The following is a 22,514-nucleotide window of genomic DNA, read 5'->3' on the forward strand; positions in this document are numbered from 1 at the left end:
ACTTCCCCACACAGATAAAAAGCAGAGCACGAGAGCACACTCTGAGCGAGGAAAAGCACCTGAGGAAACAGCAGTTCCAAGTTGGCGACTTAACACAAGGAGAAAGGCGGTGAGACCGAGAGGGTTGCAAGGAGGCCCTGAAACCGTTACTTTCACGAGCCTTGTAAAGTGAAAAGCCTAAGCCCGGGAACTGACATTGATCTATCCGACACTGTGCATTAAAGGTATCCGGGGTGCTCCCTTGCAGCACAGTCTGAGAAACCGATACGAAATCAGCTTGTGTTTGAACCAAGGTTGCAAGCGGAAATCCACAAAGGACAGTGTTTGAAGCGCATGTGATGAGAGGCACGAACAAGTGGAAACTAAAGGAGTGAATGTACTTTGAAAAAGCCAAATAAGATACTGGGTACAGAATGGTCCAGTGCCACGTGGCTGCTCATTTGAAGGTCTCTGTAAGGCATGCAACTGAATGGCAACTGCATTGTATAAAAGAACTTTGTATCGAAGTGGTCCTGCGACGGGTCAAGCTAAGTCTGTGCACATTCAAAAGTCTTGGATAAGTATAAAGCGAACTGCAATTGGTCGAAGCCCGGTTGAGGGAGAGTAATTGAATGTGAAGAAGGGATCTGAGCCCGGCTGAGGGGCATCCGGGGTGAACCATCAGTCACCCGAGAAGGATATTTTTGAAATGTTAAAATAAGGGGATCTGAGCCTGGCTGAGGGGGATTCAGGGAGAGACACCCAAATCATATAATTATAAGAAAATAACGTTCTATTTTTGTTTAGTACATCAGGGCCTCCGAATCAAGAGACTTGAGCACAGAAGACCCTGATGCTTGAATTGGAACTGTATCTTTGTGTCAAGAAAGCCAGAGTGTGTGCTTTGCTCGAGTGAACCGCCTTGCCCTGTGCTGAAAACGTGGGAAAGGGAGGCCAATGGCCCGAACATCCTGACTTATCATTTTGTGAACACTTCTTGCTCTTTCATGAACATTCTCCCATACTATTTGTAAATTAGCGGTAAGGATTGGCAATAGGTTTTTTAGTATAGGCCCTTTTATTTTCACAAGTCTGCACTAGGACTGATTTCTTTATTATTTGATGGTCGTAGCTTACTCCCATCTTAGATTTCAGTTTAGATAGGTGTTTATCACATCCCTTTGAAAGTTCAATAAACAACCTTGAACTGTGGTCACTTGTGTATGTTTTACTTTGATACCATGCCTTCCTTACAAATGGTGTCAGGAAGGGGATTTGACTCAATTGAAACAAATTGGGGAACCCTACAATTTCAGATGCTTAGTCATAGAGCCTCCAACCCCTCTGTTGCTACGAAAGAATCAATAGGCTTTGATATCTGTAGCAGTAGAGAGGGTACTATCCCTCCAGGGAAAAGAGGAATGATTCCCACAGACTTGGTTTTAATACTACCTCTTGGGTGTTATATAAGATTGGCCCCAAAATCTGGCCTATCTTGGAAGTTCGATATAGATGTACTAGCAGGCATCATCGATCCAGACTTCCTGGGAGACATAACGGTTCTCTTACAGAATCATGGTGAAATCCCATTTGAAGTACATCGTAGGGTCCAAATTGCCAAAGAAATTCTGTAAAAGGCTCTATTTCCTCATTTAAAAAAAAGTGAATCAGACAAAACAGAAAGAGGTACCTTACGCTTTGGGGAAGCTGATAAACCTTCTAACATCGAAGGGAGAAAGTGAGAAGAACCTACCATCTATCCCGAACTGACCTTCGCCCAGCGAACGATCCAGCCCTCACTGAAGCTTTTTTTACAAACTATTCCAGAAGGAGAAGGTATAGAAAAGGGGAGCCCTTTTTCCTTCTTAAAACAGGGGTTGCTATATAGAAAGGAAACATCTATAGAAGGCTTAGGTAAAATACAGTTAGTAATCCCCAAAACCCACCGAAAGAGCGTACTAGAGAGTGTGCATTGCCATCTGACAGGGAGGCACTTAGGACAATCCAAAACCTAGGCACATATCAGTGGGAATTGTTACTGGCCAGGTATCCACGCTGATATAAAAACCTTTATCCAGACATGTGAAATATGCAAAAAAACAGCATTCATAACCCATTGCCTGCCCCTCTGAATCCTTTACCAATCAAATCATAGAAATCCCTGTTTCAAGAACCGGGATGGACATCATTGCACCTTTAGAAACATCTAGACTGGGCAACAAATATGTCCTCGTGATTGTTGACCACACAACCAGATACCCAGAGGCATTCCCTTTGCGGAGCAATACCACCCAGCAAATCCTAAAGCACCTTCTACCATGTATTTCCAGGGTTGTCTTTCCTAAGCAAATCCTGACGGATCAAGTTTCAAATTTTATGAGCAAGCTCATGGCCGAAGTCAATGAGCTACTCCCTATTACCACCTTACAAACTTCCACGTACCATCCCCAAACAGATGGTTTGTTACAGAGATTCAATAAAACGCTTAAAATGATCTTTAGAAAGTTGGTAGATAAAGATGGGAAGGACTGGGATCGAATGATCCCCTGGGCACTATTTGCAGTGAGGAAACCCCTCAGGCATCTACTGGATTCTCTCCTTTTGAATTAATCTATGGTAGAGAAACTAAAGATGTCCTGGACATGCTCTGGGAGACCTGGGAAGAACGAGAAGAGTGGCCCATTCCCCTCTCAAAACAGCTACCAGATTGCGAGAGCATACAAGACTTGTTCGGGATTTAGTCTGTACTCATATTGAAAAAGCCCAAATCCAACAAAAATCCACTTATGACAAAAAGGTGAGCTTAAGATCGTTTTCCATAGGGAAAAGAGTACTAGTCCTCTTTCCCACCTCGGAAAACAAGCTTGACTCTAAGTAGCACAGGCCGTATGAAATACTGGAACGAACGGGAACCTGCACTTATAAGGTTGCCCAAACTGACAGGAAACAAAAGGTACATACATATCATGTAAATCTCTTAAAAGAGTGGAAGGAAAGCCTGTCGGCCACCCATGCCACAATACTATCTTGTTTGGTACCAGAAGAGATAGACAACTTTGAATTAATTCCTCCACAGCTATCTAATCAACAACAAGATTTAAAAGATTTAGTCACTTTGTTTCCCGATGTATTCTCGGAGAAACCAGGAAGAGTAAAAGGCACTTATCACTATATTAGAACACCTAAGGGAAAAGTAGTTAATCTAAAACCGTATAGACTCCCGGAAGCCCATAAACAGATATTGGTTAAGGAAGTGAATAAAATGTTGAGAGCAAATATTATGGAGCCCTCTTCAAGCACAATGTCCCCCCCTATCGAACTGGTCACCAAACCTGACAATTCCTGGCAGTTTTGCATAGACTTCCGCCCGGTTAATGCCATTTCCGACTTTGATGCATATCTCATGCCACGCATCGATGACCTAATTAAATTGATAAACTCGGAAACGCCACTTTTCTATCCACCCTAGATCTAACGAAAGGGTACTGGCAGGTCCCAGTATATGGGCCTGATAAGGAAAAGACAGATTTTTCAATGCCCTTAGGACTATTTCAGTTCAAAGTCCTCCCTTTTGGGTTACACAGGGATCCAACCACTTTCCAACGACTTATGGACAAAATATTACAGCCTTACTCCGATTTCTGTGGATATGATATGTTTTTTATAACGCACTTAATACCCAAAGGTTTCTAAGCGCGGACCCGGGGATCAAACCTGTTGCTCTGTGTCGTCTTGCTTCCAAGGCGAGCACGTTGCTGCTGAGCTATCCTCCCGAACTTATATTGACGATATTGTCATTTATAGTAAAACTTGGGAGGAACACCTTTTCCATCTCTTTACTATTATGAGAGCCCTCAGAGAGGCCGGCATAACTGCCAATCCATCCAAGTGCAGACTGGCCCAGTCAGCTGTGAAATGCCTAGGCTTCTTTGTAGGGAATGGTAGTGTACAACCTCAGCACGAGAAAGTGAAGGCTGTTTCGTTTAGATACCCCTCCACCTAAAACTAAAAGAGATCTCAAAGCATTTCTAGGGTTAATCGGTTATTACCGCAGGTTTTTCCCAAACTTCTCGGACAGAACAGGTAGGCTGACAGACAAACTAAAGAATGCCGAACCCCAGAAAATGTATTGGACTGACTAGGATGATACATGTTACAACAACCTAAAACAAACCCTGTGCTAGAACCCGATCCTAAAGTTAGTAGATTGCTCAAAAGAATGTGTATTGCAATCAGACGCTGCTTTTACAGGGTTAGGAGCAGTCTTATCACAAGTCTGCAACGGATTAGAACATCGCATCCTGTTTACGAGTCGCAAACTTTTCCCACGTGAAACAAATTACTCTGTGCTGGAATTAATGGCCCTTGCCATCAAGTGGGCCATTATCCACCTTATATACTACCTCCTAGGAAGAAAGTTCACACTCATCACGCACCATTCTCCACTAGTCTGGATTAGCCAATGCAAGGACACCAAACCTTGAGTCATGCGATGGTTCTCAGAGCTGCAACCCTATGGTTTCACTGTGGAGCACTGTAAAGGTAAAGACCAATGGAATGTAGAGTTCCTTTCCTGGTTCCCCTGTGAAACAGATGAGGCTACATCGCATGGGGGAAGCGTATGTGAGAAACCTGAAGGTGTCTCACCCGCTAGTCCCCGGGGATCTGTTATTTCTGGTGGTCAGAACACGGCCATCGCTATTGGATCCAGTTTCTGGAGGTGGACCAATGTGGGAAGATTACCTGGATGAGGGGTCTTCGGGGAGTGGAAGTAGGACACATGAAGGGTCAGACACGGTATCCCCTTTCCTGTAACACCTTTTCCTCTTCCTACCAGGTAGGATACCTAGAACCTTAACCCCACCCTCCCCCTTCCCGACACAAACACTTTCTCATGGACAGTTCATCGTGAGCGACCACCGACTAACACCGGAGCCGTATACCTGACATGTCCCAACACCCTGGTCAGGCAAGGTCAGCCAATTACTAATCATTACACACACCTGACTCCCATCACACTTCCCCACATGGATAAAAGGCGGAGCACGAAAGCACACTCTGAGCGAGGAAAAGCACATGAGGAAACAGCAGTTACAAGATGGCGATTTAACAAAAGGAGAAAGGCGGCGAGGGTTGCAAGGAGGGAAGTGCCCTAGACCTCTAGAAACCGCTACTTTCACGAGCTTTTGGAAAGTGAGAAGCCTAAGACCAGGAACTGACGCTGATCTATCCGACACTGTGCATCAAAGGTATCCAGACCGCTCCCGTCTTCATAACCCATGCTCGGAGGAGCAATTGTCCTTGACTCCTGCAAGAAAGCCGCACCAGTAAAAGCAGCACAGCCGGAGAGTCAGAGAAATCGATCCGAAATCAGCTTGTTGTCACGCCTCTCCGAAGGCGGTGGTCCTTGTGGCATCGATGGACCCTGGGACGGCGGGTGTCAGCCAATTTTACTAGCAAGATGGCGTCGCAACTAGACTTTGGACTTTGCACGCCTCAGTATCCAGGAAGTACCGTCCCACTACCCGAGAGAAGGAATATCTGTTCCTGTGAGCAACACACGGATGCGTTGCTACTCCTCTGCAACAACGCTCCGTGAGTTCGCATCTAGGAATTCCTGATACATCTTGCTAATTACTAACCTTTCTGTATTCTAAACAATCTTTATCCTGTCTCGATTTCAGTGTCTTCCTTACCGCGTCTTTGTCTCCCGATTCCACGGACTCCATCGCTTTCTCACTCCAATCTGCCCACCGGTTCCATTCCGGAGCACGGTAAGCTTCATTTAGGGGTCTCCGAGATCCGTCACATTGGCTTCCCGGTCATCCACCTTCAGATCGTATCCCGACTCAATATTCCTTCTCCCTTCTCATATCTACAGGCATACGCGACACGGGTACTGCACCCGCTCGCTCGAAACCCTTCACTGCAGAATCAACTCCCAGCTCCGCCCTTCTTGCTATCCAGGTAAAGATTCCCCCGTGGCTTTACCCTATTCTATCCAGTCCTCTTACTAGTTCTAATCACACTATTTCTATGCTACCTTAGAGATTCTCAGAAGTTTCCGACTGGCACCTTTTCCCGCATCACATTCCTGTTTAAGGGTAATCTACATTTTAACCTCTTACCTTTCCATCTATCACTTACCTGCATATACTTACCAGTTTCTTTCTTTTTCAAGACCACCATTCTCCGGACTTCACCTGAATCTCTGCTGCATTGAAGACCTCTTTCCCGCAGCCGTCGACACAGGCTTTTCTTCCCCAGAGGGTTTCCCTAGGATCTCTTCTCCTCTCTGGTTTTCTAGTGGAGAGAAGGGGTATCTGGGAGGCTTTTCCCATTCGTCCCCCCTGTTGGAACAAGCAGATTCTTCCCCCTGCTGGAAGGTGCCAGTCATAAGGAGAGGAAGAGAGGTAACAGTGAGTCTTTGAGATAACCTGGCAGCAGTTAAAGTGTGTAATTATTCTTGTGACTTATCACCAACCTTACACTTGTGTTTGAACCGAGGTTGCAAGCAGCTACATTGTATGAAGAAATCCACAAAGGACAGTTTTTGAAGCGCATGTGATGAGAGGCGTGAACAAGTGGAAACTAAAGGAGTGAATGTACTTTGAAAAAAGCCAAATACGATACCAGGTACATAGTTGTCCAGTGCCATGTAGGTGCTCATTCGAAGGTCTCTGTAAGGTATCCAACTCAATGGCAACTGCATTGTAAAAAATACTTTTGTAAAGTGGTCCTGCGACGGGTCGAGCTAAACCCTGTGCACATTCGAAAGTCTTTCATAAGTATAAAGTGAACTGCAATTGGTCTGAGCCCGGCTGAGGGAGACTAATTGAATGTAAAGAATCGATCTGAGCCTGGCTCAGGGTGATACGGGGTGAACCGTGAGTCACCCGAGTAGGAATGTTTTTGAAATGTAAAAATAAGGGGATCTGAGCCCGGCTGAGGGGGATTCAGGGAAAGACACCCAAATCATATAATTATAAGGAGAAAATAACTTTCTATTTTAGTTTTCTACATCAGGCCCTCCGAATCAAGAGACTTTGATGCAAAATAGACTTCAGCACAGAACGCCCTGATGCTGGAATTCAAATTGTATCCTCATGTCAAGAAAGACACAGTGTGTTCTTGGCTCGAGTGAACCGTCTTGGCCCGTGCTGAAAACATGGGGAAGGGAGGCCAACAACCCAAAAATCCTGACTTATCATTTTGTGAACACTTCTTTCTTTTTCATGAACATTCCCCCACACTATTAGCAAATTAGCAGTAAGGATTGGCAATAGGTTTTTTAGTATAGGCCCTTTTAGTATGACAAGTCTCCACTAGGACTGCATTCTTTATTATTTGATGGTCGTAGCTTACTCCCATATTAGATTTAGGTTTAGATAGGCGTTTATCACACCCCTTTGAAAGTTCGATAAACACCCTTGAACTGCGGTCACTTCTGTCTGTCTTACTTCGATACCATGCCTTCCTTACAGAGGGAATGCTCAAACCACTTCCCAGTTGAAAAGGGTGTGAGGCAAGGGTATGTTCTGGCATCCACTCCCTTTTATTTTGATGATGTTTTGGATTATTTGGCAGTGGAATATGTTAATTCACCAAAGCTGGGAGGGGAAGATTAATATATTAATGTTTACAGATGATGCTGTTCTTATTTCTCATAAATGCCAAGGCCAGTCTTACCGGTGTTCCCAGTCATTGGTTTTTGGAGAAAAACGTCTTGCCCTCTGAGGAAGCCACACTGTAGCTGCCAAAAACAGCTATAGGGCTGGGTCCCAAAGATGGAGACCTGAGTTTTAGGGGGAAAAACACCCCTAATAAGTTGGAAAGAAAACACTGCTGTGTTGGTCTGGATGGCAGACTGATGCACCAATTCAGTAGTCGAACCCAACTCCAGAATTTGATAGTCCACTATTCTGGCGTACCGTAGGCTCTGGCAGTTCATTCAATGCCATCTCTACGTGTTTGTAGAGATGGCATTGAACAAACTGCCACATTCTACAGTGCGCCAGAATAGTGGCATATCACATTGTTCCTCCTCTTTCTCGTGGGTCTTCTTACGAAATACCATTGGTTGTTTAAATAGGTTTAGGGACCCAGTGTATCGGCTAATAAAGTTATCATTTTTGCCAAAGATAACAATCTAGGCCACCTACACTTTTTACCATGAACGACAGATCACATTTGGTGATGAGATTGTCTGTATGCTGCTTTTCCTATCAGGTGCTAGTACATTGTATTCAATCACTCAGGAAAGTAGATGAACATCTATGCTATTTTTCTATCCACTATTAGATAAGCGGTCCACCAGCGCATACTAAAGATATCTCCAATGTTAGGAAGGGACAGGTATATTATATGTATAGATATAGGTATATATGTGTATGTTCATGTATAACCCGGGTGTTTGAGTAGCATCTGATAGTTGAATCTGGCATGGTGAGGATGTGTGTATAAACAATTAGAGTTTTCTGCCTTGTTTTTGTGTTAAAAATGTGTGAGTTTGGGCAGAACCCTTGTTTTTTGTGGACTTGACTCCTCTTTGTGTTTATGAACACTATAGTCATGCCAGCAATGGAAGTATCTAGCTCTCAAGCAATCGCAGCAGCTGTATATGGTGCTGAACTTTGGGGCCATAATACGACAAGTAAATAAAGCATTACAGAGAACTCCCTTTTGAGAAAATAACTACTCCTTCAAAAAAGTGCACCGAATGTGCTGATATTCCCTTTGGCTTGGCCTCATTACCTTAGAAGATAATGCAGCGCTAAACCCACTGCTATATTGGCCCAGCATATGGGCTAGTAATGAACTTGGGAGGTACAGTGAAGCTACAATACACTGGATGAGTTGCAAGGGTGTCAGTACACTACTTTGGTTTGGGTACATTAGATTGTTATTATTTTGTTTTAGTCTTGATTATTTCTGGACCAATCCAGGTACTGTGCCAGCAAATATTAATTTTATACTAAAGGATGTTTTCCATGAATAGTTATATGCCAACATGATTAATATATGCTTGTCCTTAGCTATAGGGTGGCCATGCCTGGCTTTGAAAAAATACTTTAACTGTGAAGGATGTCTGGCTGACATCAAGTTGCCATATTCACACTCATTGTATACAAAAAGGAGGCTACATTTATTAACACTCGTGCCATTCGTAAACCGCTGGTACGTATTAGGGACAGTTCATTTTCGTTTTGCAATGGGATAGTCGAAATGGTGCAACATTTTCTGTTTATTTGCCCAGCAGATTCTTTGATCTGTCGATGCAAGAAAAAATACGTATTGAGATACGGGGTGAGCTCTTTGATTGTTGCAGAGGATTTGTGCACAAGTTCTTCTTACCCTGATGTGGTATATGCTGTCTCAGACTATATTGCGAACTCCTGTAGGAAGAGGAACACCAAAGTTAAAGAGACTACTTATACTTAATTATAACTTATTTTGATCCCTTTGCACCTCATGAATGCTGCTATGAATTTAAGAATAGACCAGGATAGGCCTATATGAAATATCACGCTAAAATGCTCTCTTTATGGCCTACTTACTTATTCGTATTAATGCTTTGGATTATATTTTTAATCATGTATATTCACATTTTAAACTAATTCTATATGTATTGCTGCTTTTAGGGCATTTTCGCCGAAATAAAGTAGTTTCTGATAGTGACAAATGTACTCATGAAAAAATGTATTTGTTTTGAGAATGTTTTTCTCTAGGCTGTTTTGAATTTTTGCCGATGTGATGCAGTGTGATCAATGTATTAGCAGCATTTGAATGTGTTTAAATATATTTAAAGTACAAAATTAAACATTGTGGCTTAGAGAGGGCAATTAGCATATCCCGCCAACACTTGCATACAAACCAAGTTGGGAAATAATGTAGTAAATGATATTAGTGCCTCTACTTTCAACATGCTTCATTCAGGAAGCACATGAGTTATTTGATGTGTTACTTTGTACTAGTTGTTGCAGCAAACATTCCATGTCCAGATTCTTATACTTATGCCATGATTTTTCATGTTTGCAAGAATGCAAGGGGCTGCTGGCGGGGGGCAACACTATACATACACATTTAGGGATTGTAATAACTTCTTTTTTGTTTCAGATATTTAAGCAATAACCCATTGTCTGATTTTAACGATTCAGCTTTCTTTGATCTGACCTCTTTGAAGGATCTGTAAGTATAACATGTACCATCAATTCTTGTGTTAGTTCATGTAGCATAGCGTCTCTGTCACCTTCAATTATTTTGTTAGTTTATATAGCCTCTCCATCTAAATGTCCAAGAATTGCAGGTCTGTTTTGAAGAAATCAAAGAAATGTGTAACCAAAAAGTGTCTGATTCTGTCAAAATGCATTAGTGCACTCTACCAACACGGGTCAATTTGGAAATAAGAAAAAACAAATACCTAGGCTCCTGGTAACTTTGACACATTTGTGTAAACATGTTAAGAACTTTTTCAATAAAGGTTATTTCTCATGTTCATAACTTTGATTTAATTTTCAATCATGACCTAGAAATTAGGCTGGATCCCAGAACAGCTTTTAAAAATATTGAAAAATATTTTCGCTCTCGTGTTTTACCTGAATATTTTTATTTGTTTTTCAACAACTCAGGATTCAGAAAATTCAGTGCCACCTCAGTTCTTTACTACATGCATACTTTAGAGGTTGTCACGGGTCGCATGAGGGGGAAAACAAACTGATGAAAAGATAAAGTTCTTAAAGGTTTATTGACCAAACAAACAAAAAGAATGTCTGGACGACTCGATTTAAACCAAATCATGATAAAAAGAGTCTCTGACACAGTTTGGGTTGTTCCTTCCCCAGTACACAGTCCAGGAGCGTATTATTGCATTTGTCTCCAGGATGCCCATTTTTGGGGTTCCCAAATCATTTTCGAATGAATCTGGTGATACAGGGCATCTGGGCCTACAGTTGCTTGACAGGAAGCAGTCTGATGTTGCCCTCCAAACGACTGACTGAGATATTGGTGTAATTTCATTCTCAGCTATCCACCTCCCCAACATCTGGGATCTGGGCCCTGCATCTTGAATGTCTTTCGGTGACCTCCCTGCTCAGGGATTCTAATCAAGGGGAACTCCCATCCTGACTGTCCTGGTAGTAAACTCCCTGACATTCAGTGATTTTGTACTGCCTTGTACCGCCTCCCACTTCTGATGTCTGCCCAAGACCAAACTAGTTTTTTTCCCGGATTCTCCCTGTGCTTTCTTTCCAATAGGGGCATATGCTCTCCACCCGCTTCCTGAGGTGTTGTCACTTTTTCCCCCCTCTAGGTTTTCTCAGTCCACCTGCCCAGGTGGTATTGGATCACTTTTCTTGCACCCTTCTCTCCTCTTTTATTCTAGATGGTCTTATCAACTTTGACAAACTCTCCTCCTCCTCAATACTTTCTCCCTCCAAACCTTCAGATCTTCCCTCCAGATGTTACCCCCTCCTCCTTCTCCATTCGCCTCAGTTGTCTCTGCCTTCAGCTCTCTCTGAAAAATATACAGAACTCCTGTGCACCTCTCCTCTCCAAAGATATCTAACTTGCTAACCTCCTCCAAATACCTTCCTCTAGCTCCTTCTCAAACGGCCCACACTGCCAGACTGAACTGGCATCTTTTTAATAGTGTGCCTCTCCAACCCACTTGGGAGGTGCTTGGGGTCATTGATTTAATCTGAGCTGGGTATACTAGCCAGTACTGATTGGGTAATGTGTTGGAGGTCATATGGGCTGCAAGGGAGTGGCCTGAGTTTTAGAAAGGACTGCTGCCATCTTGGATGTACTGCATACCAGTAGGCCCTATGGATTCAATATTTTCTGGTAAAACAAAAGGGTATATGTACACATAAAAAACAATAAACAAGAAACAATTAACACTGCACACATTTGCCCAGGCTTATCTCTGTTCCTTATTTCTGTGGGGAAGGCATTGTATCACAAGTATGACACTGACACAATGGATACAATTTGTAAAACCTTTATTGAAATTGTTGGGGCTGGAAAAACTATTACTTTGTCCTATAACTAAGATGGGAGTAGTCTCGACCATCAAACGATAAACAAAACAGTCCTAGTGGAGTCCGTCAAATCAAAATGGCCTATGCAAACAAAACCTAATGCCTACCCTACCTCTTGTATAAAACGTGTATAAAGGAGAAATGTATGCAAAGGAAAAATCAGTGTTCAAAATAATAAATGTGGCGGAACCAGCTCTCCTCCCCACGTTAGACCTCACAGAGTAAGGCTGTCCCTGTAGGCAGGATGACACACTGGCTCGGTTTTCAACTCAATTAACAGTTTCAAAATCTGGATCGAGGCCCCCCACGCCTTCCATGTTAAAGTCTCTCTTCCTGACTTCCAAATAATGCTCCAAGAAAAAGTTCACATAGGTCGTCCTCCATCAGGCTCAGACCCTTCACAACCAAGTTCACGTATGCCCGCCTCTGTCGGGCTCAGACCTTTGACGACAAAGTTCCACAAAAACTTGCAAGGGGTCTCCCTTCCCCAAGCTTATTACACTTCGGGTCTCACTCTGTTGGGCTCGGACCACTTTCGGATGTGCGTGGCTTTCCTTACAGACCACCGCAGGACCACCTTGCCTCCCCAATTCTGCCGTTCACCCAGGAGGGTCACTGGCATCCTTGAAACACAATGCAGTCTTCACTTGCGGGATCTGACCTTCTCCATGTGTCTTTCACGGCCTGTCGGGGGCCACAACCTCCAGTAAGGAACTCTTGGCGTTTTCGACCCTCTACTCTCGCCCCTTGGTCCGTCGCTCTGCTCCAGTAGGTTTGCCTTTGGCCCAGAAGGCCTGCCCATACTCATGTTCCGCTTTGCTCAGTGTGTCTTTAGGTGTTGCCTTTTATCCGTGTTAGGAGAGCTAATTTGTATCAGGTGTATGCACTTGAAGTGAAGTGCCTGACTACGCCTGACCCGATTAACGGGACATGTCCAGTACAATGTATGAGAGTTAGTCTGTCTTGTTACTCTCAGTCACCCTCTTCCTCAACCCAGTGTTTGTGTAAAAAGGGGGTGGGGGAGTTGGGACCTAGGAGAATCCTAACAAATAGGATGGATTAGATGAACAAACAAAGAGGGAATACCGCATCTCACCATTGGCTGTCCCACCCCCAATCCCCGAAGTCCCCTCACTGAGGTGATCCTCCCGCACTGGTCCACCCCCAGGTTCTGGATCCAAAGATTATGGCCGTGCCCTGGCCACCTGAGAGAGAGATCCCCAGGGACTAGTCAGTGAGATACCCTCTGGTTTCTCACATTTCCCATATCAAAAAATCAGAGTATATAAAAACTCAGGGGATATATTAAAAGCAAAGCAATAAATAAATACTAAATAAATGCCACAAGTGTAAAATGTACAATTTACTTCATCAATTAAAAGTAACAATGGTTGAGTCGATCAAACCTTGGGATCCAGTTGATTTAGTGGTCATCCAGTTGATGAGGTGGTCGCCCCCAGATGATGCGACTCACACCAGGCTCGAACTATGGACTGCAGTCTATCATGAATGGTAGGCGTTTTACCCCACAGCCAGCACTGCTACAAAGTGATATGTGTATATACACTTATGTTCTTGAAAGGACGCTTATGTCACACTATCCTCACACTGCGAGCGTGTCTATGGGCAAGGCCAAATCATGAAGGTGGGGATGCTACCACCCCATTGAATGGCAAGAAGTCAGGTAGTGGTGAAATGATAACAAGTGCCTCAAAAGTCTTTGCATGAACAATATTGATGATACATTAGGGCCAAAATAGTATGCAGATGCGTAGATCTTGTGGCCACTGTAAACATAAGGTGCTGCTCTTTAACTACTCCTCCCACAGTAACCATCAGGTTTGTGTCACAGAGGCCCTTGAGAGATGCACAAATGGCTTTACTCAGAAGGTTGGGTTTAAAGTTCTTTATTTTTACAAGATCAACGGCTTATTTCAAAAAGTCAATGAAATTCAGCAAAAGAAAAATCTAAGTGTCCACAATGTAGAAATCTCTCACCATGGGGAATGGAATATCCTCTTGTTCCACAGTGGGACAAGTACTCATAGGCTGTCTAGATGCAGACTTTGCCAGGTCTCGTAGCTTCAACTGTCTAATGCTGCGCCTATTTGTTTGCCATAGGCGGTAGCTTGCTTCTTGTGATCTTTCTTGGATTTCCTTCTGATTCGCCTCTAGTAGCTGTTAAGTAGAGCTTGAGTTGAAATTAGAGCCAGGAGTTCCCCCACCCTCCACTGTTTCTGAGACCCCTTCCCAAACTTCAGGGTTGCGCCTTTGTGTCTCTCTTCCCTTCACCTCTCTCATCTGATGGTAAACTTCATGTTCCTGTCCCATTCATCCTCCCTCCGTCTTATCTTGCCTGGACTGACTTAGCTTGCCGGAACCCTCCTACTTTACTTCCTCCTCGCCACCTCCTTCAGTTGTTACTCTCTGCTTTGTGAGTCTACCACCCTTTCTGATGTTACCACCTTCTCTAAGTCTTCAGCCTCTGCTGTTACGATCTCCTTCAAACCGTTGCCACTTCTGTTAATTTTCGATCTCATTGGAGTCTGATGGATCTGGCTCTGGTGAAATCAGTCTTTTGCCCCTAGCAGCCACCTTTCAGGGCAGAGAGTAAGATGGAAACCAAAGAAAAACCCTGTAGAGGAGAAAAAAACAAGGATGAGCCACTGAGAATTCACAGAGAGGAGAGACATTTCTGGCAGTGCATCAGAGACAGAGATCAGGAATAGCAGAACGGAGGCAGAAGAAACAGGAGGGAGAGACATGTGGAGGAGAAGGTGATGGCAGGGAAGGAATCATGGGCAGGGCAAAGGAAAACAACAAATGACATGAAACACACACAGTAAGGCCCAAGGGGGTCCTGACCACTTCTGTGTTTATCATCTGCCTTTGAAGTCCCGGGACAGATCGACGTTATCATGGTCACACGTCCCAACATGCTGCCCTGTTAGATAGGGCTCCAATTCATTATGTCACACTCTTTGTCCATTCCAGCCTGTGGACATGCCTCTAAGTGGCCAGTGCCGTCATGAATGTAGCCAGCCCAAATGAGATCTTACAACTTCCTCATAATCTTGCCTCTTCCTCCAGGCTTTACCCACCCCCTTGTAGATCAACACCCTCCCCAGTTCTTCAACACCTCCTCCTACTGCACCCCACTGTTCCAGCTTTGCACCACCTCCTCGAGATGTTACAACTTCTCCCAATCTTCCACCTTCTCCTGATGTTTCTTCCTTCTCCAGTCTTTCTGCATCCTCCTGCTGTTCCCAGCTCCTTCACTCTCTTTCTACCTTTTTTCTGGTTCCTTATCCCCAGCTTGCCTCCAGCAGTCTCCTCCCCATAGTCATTGTAACATGCTCCAAAGTCCTCCAACCCGCTCCAACACCTAGCAACTGAGGTTTGCTTTTTTATAGCAGGTTCCCTCCTTCCCCAGCATGAATCTGATGATTTGCACCATAGAACATAAATGGAATGACAAACATGATTGACTAACTTCCTTGAGCACAGCAGTGGTTCGTGGGAGTTCCAAGATTTTTCCCCAGTTCTGTATCCAGTTTGTCTGCCATTTTGGATTTTAGAATTGTTTGGGTCTCCCCTGAGGTGCCGGCACTGGACTGTGGGTCACGCTGTCAATAGCATGCAAGTGATTATTTGGAAGCAAGATGGGTATGCTTTCAGCACAGTGTACCAGGGGATCTCCACCAAAAGTAACCCCAGGGAATAAAAGTAATCCAGAAAACAGAGCATACACCAAGCAAGAAGTAACACAAATCTATTGGACCCAAACAGCTGACAAGCACTGTTCAGACAATCCCGTGCAACTGAACTGAATGAAGTGAGCTGTCAACTCTGCCCACTGCGGCTGAACGTTTTATACATAATTTGTCAAATTACTATACAACATTTTATATACAGTTTTAAGGTAGGTCACATGAGCTGATTGGCAGCACTATGCCAGTCCCCTATATCCAAAATATATGTTGAGTGATCCCAATTGGGTAATACACTTTTTGGCCACACTTACATTAACACCCCTCATGATGTCACAAACACTCCCACAACGCCCCTCAATTACTTGATTGTGCTGAACAGTCATAAACACGTGTTTGTCATTGGTTGGCAAAGTCTAATATACAAAATGGCTTGAGATGGCAAAGGGCAAGACATTCACACAGAGTCGGACCAATGGTGTGGCCAGCGGACATCACTGTACAATGTTGCACCGTAGGGACACCAAAACTACTCCTCGCTGATTGGATCCTCATCCTGCGCTCTATAGCCCGTACCCTAGCCCAGGACCACACTGCTACCTTCTCACGCATTACTGCCAAGTGTAGTCTGAAAAACTATACCACACTGTGGCTTGAGTTTAATTAGCAGTATTTAATTTCTATTTCGAATGGATTGTGTCCTCCTACGTATTCCTCATCTTACATATTTGGATCTTCAGCTTTGCTGCTTGGGAAAAAAATGTCCACACCAAGGGGCGCTGTGCTCGGTGTCGCTGTGTCAATGTCCCTCGAGGGCTGCCGTCGAGCGTAGACATCATCCGCAGTTTAAAGGGCTTGAGCCGCGCCCGTTGGCTTCAGTTCCATTTTTCCGACAAAGCTTTCGCTTCGTGTGTACGAAAACCGCGCTTCAGTTCAACAATGGGCCTCATTCCGACCCAGGCGGTAAGGGGTTTACGGCAGCGTAAACAGCGCCGACCCTTACTGCCTGATTCCGAGGTCCCTTAGCGCCATGGAGGATTTAACACCTGCTTTTAGCAGGTGTTAAAATCCATGGCGCTAAGGGACCTTGTTGTTAATTACGCCACCGTAATTTACGGTGGCGTAATTAACGCCTCCCCCACTCCCATTATGCCCTATGGGGCAAAAATGGGAATGGGGAAGGGTAAATGGGGATTGGGGGCTTACCGCCCCGCCAACCTCGGAATGGGGCGGTAAGTCCACCAACCACCATGGCGTAAACGTAGTTTACGCCATGGTGGTAAAGGTACGACCCAGGCGGTAACTTACCGCCTGGGTCGGAATGAGGCCCAATGTCTTCATCATCAAACACTTCTACCCCCAAAACTGGTTTTAAAATGTGCCAGATATGCAGGAAGAAAATGTCAATTACTGACCCCAATCGAGTTTGCCTCTGGTGCTTGGGTCCGGAACATCGAGTTGACGAGTGCGGTTCTTATCAAGCCATGACCAACAAAGCTCTAAAGGAGCGAAGAGGTAAATTGGCGGAGGCGGAGGAATCCTCGAAGTCTGCTTCCAGAAAAATGAAAGACTTTGTTGAGTCTAGTAAATCCTGACGTAAATCAAAGAAATCTAGGTCGAGGAGTCGGTCTCATAAATCTTTGTCTTCTTCTTCAAAGAAGGCGAAGAAGAGGCGTCACCGGTCTCCCTCTTTTTCTTTGTCATCGTCCGATACTGGGGTTATCGAATGTACTTCAAAGCACGATTCCCCTAAGAAATGGGAGGCCTTCAGAGCCTCAATGATGCGCATCTTTGAGAATGCGGCTCAGACCCCCTCGAAGAGATCGTGTTAAGACCATGCCCCTGCCCACTCAAAAAGTGACAGAGGGAGGTCAGAGACTAGATGCTCTAAATCCGGTGAAAAATCATTGAGGGTGTCGTCAAGAGAAACCTCTCCAACACCTCATAAGAAGAGCAGAGCACTGGTGCATAAATCGAGCACAACAACAGACAAAATGGTGTCTGATACCAAAAACCGCCATCGAAGTCTCTATCAAAGGTTTCCTCAACGTATCTGTCGAAGACCTACTCGACGCCAGTGTCGAGGACAGCGTTGACAGCTACCTCGACGGATAAACTCCTTCGACAGTGTCGAAGCCAGCTTTGATGACTTCAACGCCATCAATGCCTTTGTCAAGGTCAACGCTGATTCCGGAGCCAATATTAACGCCTTTGTCAAAGTCAAGGTCTATCCCTTTACAGGCCACAGGTAGAATGTTTTACCCTGTGCCTAGACAAGACTTTTTCAAGTCTATGGCTTCTATTTATGAAGAACAATCTTCTGAAGAGGATATTTCCCCTGCTGGGGTAAAATATGGTACAAGGGAGGTTCCTGAGGAACTAATTGATCCTCACTCCAAGATGGCTGACCTATATGAATGTCTACAAACAGCTAGTGGTCTAGATACATCTCCTGAATTGGACTTTGATAAACCCGACCCTACTGACCATGTGGACCTGGGATATAGAAACCTTATGAATAAGGTGGTGGAATTCATGGGATGGAATAGAAATTCCCCCGTTTATGAGCAGGACGACAAGACAGACATTCTCAGTGGAGGTCCTCAAAAGGATCCTGTCCTTCCTTTTCACACTGCCCTCCAGAAAAAGGTTATTGCCGCATGGGAAACCCCAGATTCGGGACCAGCAGTAAACAAAAGATTTACAGGGAAATGCAGACCCTCTTCTTCTGACCCTGAATACTTAAATAAACATCCTACCGCTGAGAGTTTAGTAGTCCAGGCAGCCACTTCCACTAGACAATCGGCATACCCTTCAATTCCCCCAGATAGGGACGATAAAAGAATTGATGCATGATCTTGCAACATTTTCTCTTCGGGCAGCATGTCCTTGAAGTCAACAAATGTGACTTGCACCCTCGCAAGATTCACATATACCCTGTGGGATTGTATTACTGCAGCGGCTGAACATATTCCTGAGGGCGAGGAGTGAGATGGCTTCCTTGCGATTGTGAAAGATGGAAATGAGGCTATCGGGGAATGCCTTAATCAGGACTGGACACTGCTGACAGCATCAGCAGGTCCATGGCGTCTAGCACAGTGCTATGCAGATTTGCGTGGCTGAGAAAGTCAAGTTTCGCACCGGATGTGCAGGCCAGACTTCTCAATATGCCATTTGACGGCTCGAGGTTGTTAGGCAGTAAGGCAGATGAAAGTTTGGAGAAGCTGGAGACCTCTAAGGCGGTGGCTAAGTCACTTAGCGCCTCCATGCGACACCCTCAACAACACTCCTACTCAGGGTCATCTTCCTGGATGGGTTGTCCTTATCATTTTTTATTCCTCATTTGGAAGAGGAAGAGGACAGGTCAGTCAAAGAGGACAAAGTAAAAGTACTTGTGGTGGATGAGGAAAGGGTGCTAGACCAGCCCCATAAGCGGCATCTGTCCCCTCAGCCTCTGCTACAGCTGCTGCAAAGCCACTCTCAGGTCTTGACCCAAAAGACCCAAGTGGGAGGCAGGATCTCTCAGCATCTGAAAAATGGCAGGGCATCACTTCAGATGCTTGGGCAATGGAGACAGTAGCCCAGGGTTACTGCCTTCCCTTTCAAAAAAGACCTCAGGATCATCCACCGGGATACAACTCTGTAAAAATTCCAGATCTGCTCCTGTTGCAGGAAATGTTAACCCTGCTAGAGAAAGGTGCAATAGAACATGTACCTGTAGCGAAGAGGAACAAGGGTTGGTATTCCCCATACTTTCTCATCCCAAAAAAGAACAGAGGATTGAGACCCATCTTGAACTTAAGAAACTTGAACAAGTTCCTCAGGAAGGACAAGTTCAAGATGCTAACCCTTTCTCAGATCCTTCAGGCTCTCCAGCTCCAAGACTGATTGGTATCATTGGACCTTCAGGATGGTTACTTTCATGTGCCGATCCATCTCAAACACAGGAAGTACCTAAGGTTAACGATTGGCAATTCTTACTATCAGTTTTGACCTGCCACTTCCTACAGAGACTGGGCCTCTCCCTCAATTACAAGACGTCAAATATGATACCATTCCAAAGACTCCAATTCATCGGAGCAGTCCTGGATACTTCCTCGGGCAAAGCCTCGCCTCCCGTGGTGAGAGCTCATCACATTCTGCAGATGTGATGTCCAGAATCTGCTGGCCTTTGATTTTCTGAGGTTGCTCGGCCTCACGACATCCTGCATTTTTCTGGTGCCAGAGGTCAGATTGAGAATGAGATCCCTTCAATGGGCCCTCCGGACTCAATAGTCCCAATTTTCAGGGGATAGGTCAGATCTTTTGCAAGTTACTGCCAGAGTGGCTCAAGATCTTCTATGGTGGGCTTGCAAGGAAAATATCCTCAAAGGAAAATCTTTTTGGCAACCATGGCCGGAGATAACAGTAGTGACGGACCCCTCACTCACGGGATCGGGGAGCCCACACCAACGATCTGACAATCAGCAGTCCTTGATCGCCATCGGAGTCCAAACTACATATCAACCTTTTAGAGCTGAGGGCAATCAGGCTAGCTCTGAAGGCCTTTCTGCCCTCTGTACAGGGAAAGAACGTCCTGATAATGACTGACAAAACAGTGGCCATGTACTACCGCACCAAGAGAGGAGGCGTAGGGTCACTACCACTGTGCAGGGAGGCAATGCAGCTCTGGTTCTCAGCAATGCAAAAGGAATCTCTCTGTCGGCAGTTCACCTAGCCGGAGAGCAGAACACGGCGGTGGACTTTCTGAGCAGGCGGAGCACAGTCTCACACGAGTGGGAACTAGCTCACGAAGTCCTTCAAGAGATCTTCGCGCTTTGGGGAACCCCACAAGTGCATCTGTTCTCGACCAGTCTCAACAGGAAGTGCGAACTGTACTGCTCAAGGGAATTTCCTCCAAGAGTAGCTCTAGGGCATGCATTCGTAGTGGACTGGGAATTTCCACTCCTATACGTGTTTCCTCCAGTCCCTGTGATTCCTCATGTAATCAGGAAGTTGAGAAAGTTAAGGAAATCCATGATCCTAATTGCCCCCGATTGGACCAGGAGGACATGGTACCCGGACCTTCTGGACATGTCCATCTGCCCTCCAATACGTCTTCCACAAAGAGAGGATCTTCTCTCGCAAGAGGAAGGTCGGGTTCTCCATCCAGAGGTCAAGACATTCAGCCTTCACGCATGGTTTCTTAGAGGCTGAGATATAAGGACTGGGACCTCGTGGATGACGTAATGGAGATTTGGCTTTCGGCCAGAAGGCCAGCAACAAAATCCTTGTACCGGTGTCGTTCGAACAAGTATAGTAACTGGTGCAAGGATAAGAATGTCCCAGGAAGATAGCTCAACGGCAACGTGCGCGCCTTGGAAGCAAGATGACACGAAGCAACACAGGTTCGATCCCCGGGTCCACGCTTAGAAACCTCTGGGTGTTTAAGCACGTTATAAATATGCAAAAAAGACAAAAACAATTACACAACTAAATAAACAAAAACAATTCCTGTAACAGCGCCTCGATGCCCGCGGGCTGTGTGAGCGCTTTAAAAATGTAAAATAAATAAATAAAGAATGTGGTCCCAATCATATGTAATACACCTATGGTACTTTCTTTCCTTTTACACTTGGCCAATCTGGGGCTTCAGGTTGGCACAATAAAAGGATACCTGGCAGTGCTATCTATTTTTAAGCGCTCATCAGAAGAAGTGTCTTACTTCAAGATGCCTTTGATTATCCAGTTCCTGAAAGGTCTCACTAATGTGTACCCTCCAGTCCCATTTCAGGTACCCGTGTGGGATTTAAATTTAGTTCTAAAGTTCCTTACATGTATTCCTTTTGAGCCCTTGCACTCTTGTCCGCTAAGGCTCCTTACTTTAAAGACAATCCTTCTAGTGGCAATAACATCAGACCGCAGGGTGAGTGAGTTGCAGGCACTTTCTTGTAAGCCTCCTCACACCATTTTTCATAAGGATAAAGTTATTCTTAGAGTCAAACCTTCGTTTTTACCTAAAATAGTCTCTGATTTTCATGTGTCACAAAAAATCACTCTGCCTTCATTTTATCAATCTGCTCATGCAAGTAAGGAGGAAGAAAGACTACACAGACTGGACCCCAAAAGGGCCTTCCGTTTTTATATAGCTAGAATTTCGGCAAAGTGATCAACTTTTTGTTGGGTATAATGGACATAAATTGGGCCTAGCAGTGACTAAACAAACATTATCCAGATGGATAATTTTGGCGATTACCGAATGCTACAGATTGGCTGGTAAAGAGCCACCAAATGGGCTAAGGGCTCACTCAACTTGGGGCATCGAAATTTCGAAGACTCTCCATAGGGGTGTCCCAGTACGATATTTGTGCAGCGGCCACCTGGTCGTCTATGCACACTTTTGTGAAACACTACTCTCTAGATTCCACCTCACCACAAGGAGGTCTGTTTGCTAAGGCCATTCTTCACACTGTCCATGATTAATATTATCTAGTACTCCCTCCTCCAAATTCATACTGCTTTGGGAGCCTATCTAAGATGAGGAATATGTGGGAGGACACAATCCATCCGAAGAACAAGTTACTTACCAACTGTAATGTTCTTTTGATTGGATGTTCCTCCCCTATATTCCTCATCGACCCTCCGAGCCTACCCCGCTGTACAGTTTACGTCAATTACACTCCAAATTCCTTGAGAGCTTAAGGTCTAAAGAACGCTTGGTCAACTACTCAGTTGAGTGTATCGCAAAAACAGAACTGAAGACAACGGGCGCGGCTAGAGCCCTTTATACTGCGGATGACGTCTGCGC

The 22,514-nt window shown here is 44.9% G+C and overlaps 1 protein-coding gene across 1 annotated transcript in view; it reads left to right on the plus strand.

Annotated features, from left to right (window-relative positions):
* LOC138521314 (leucine-rich repeat-containing protein 37A-like) overlaps positions 1–22,514 on the plus strand; it is a 1,201,733-nt gene that overhangs the window by 457,387 nt on the left and 721,832 nt on the right. The window contains exon 6 of the mRNA XM_069634057.1: positions 10,096–10,167. Coding sequence (XP_069490158.1) covers positions 10,096–10,167 — 72 coding nt within the window. The remainder of the gene's footprint in view (positions 1–10,095; positions 10,168–22,514) is intronic.

This window comes from Ambystoma mexicanum, chromosome 13 (genome assembly GCF_040938575.1).
Source record: "Ambystoma mexicanum isolate Mex_15411 chromosome 13, UKY_AmexF1_1, whole genome shotgun sequence".
In the NCBI taxonomy this organism is placed as follows: domain Eukaryota; kingdom Metazoa; phylum Chordata; class Amphibia; order Caudata; family Ambystomatidae; genus Ambystoma; species Ambystoma mexicanum.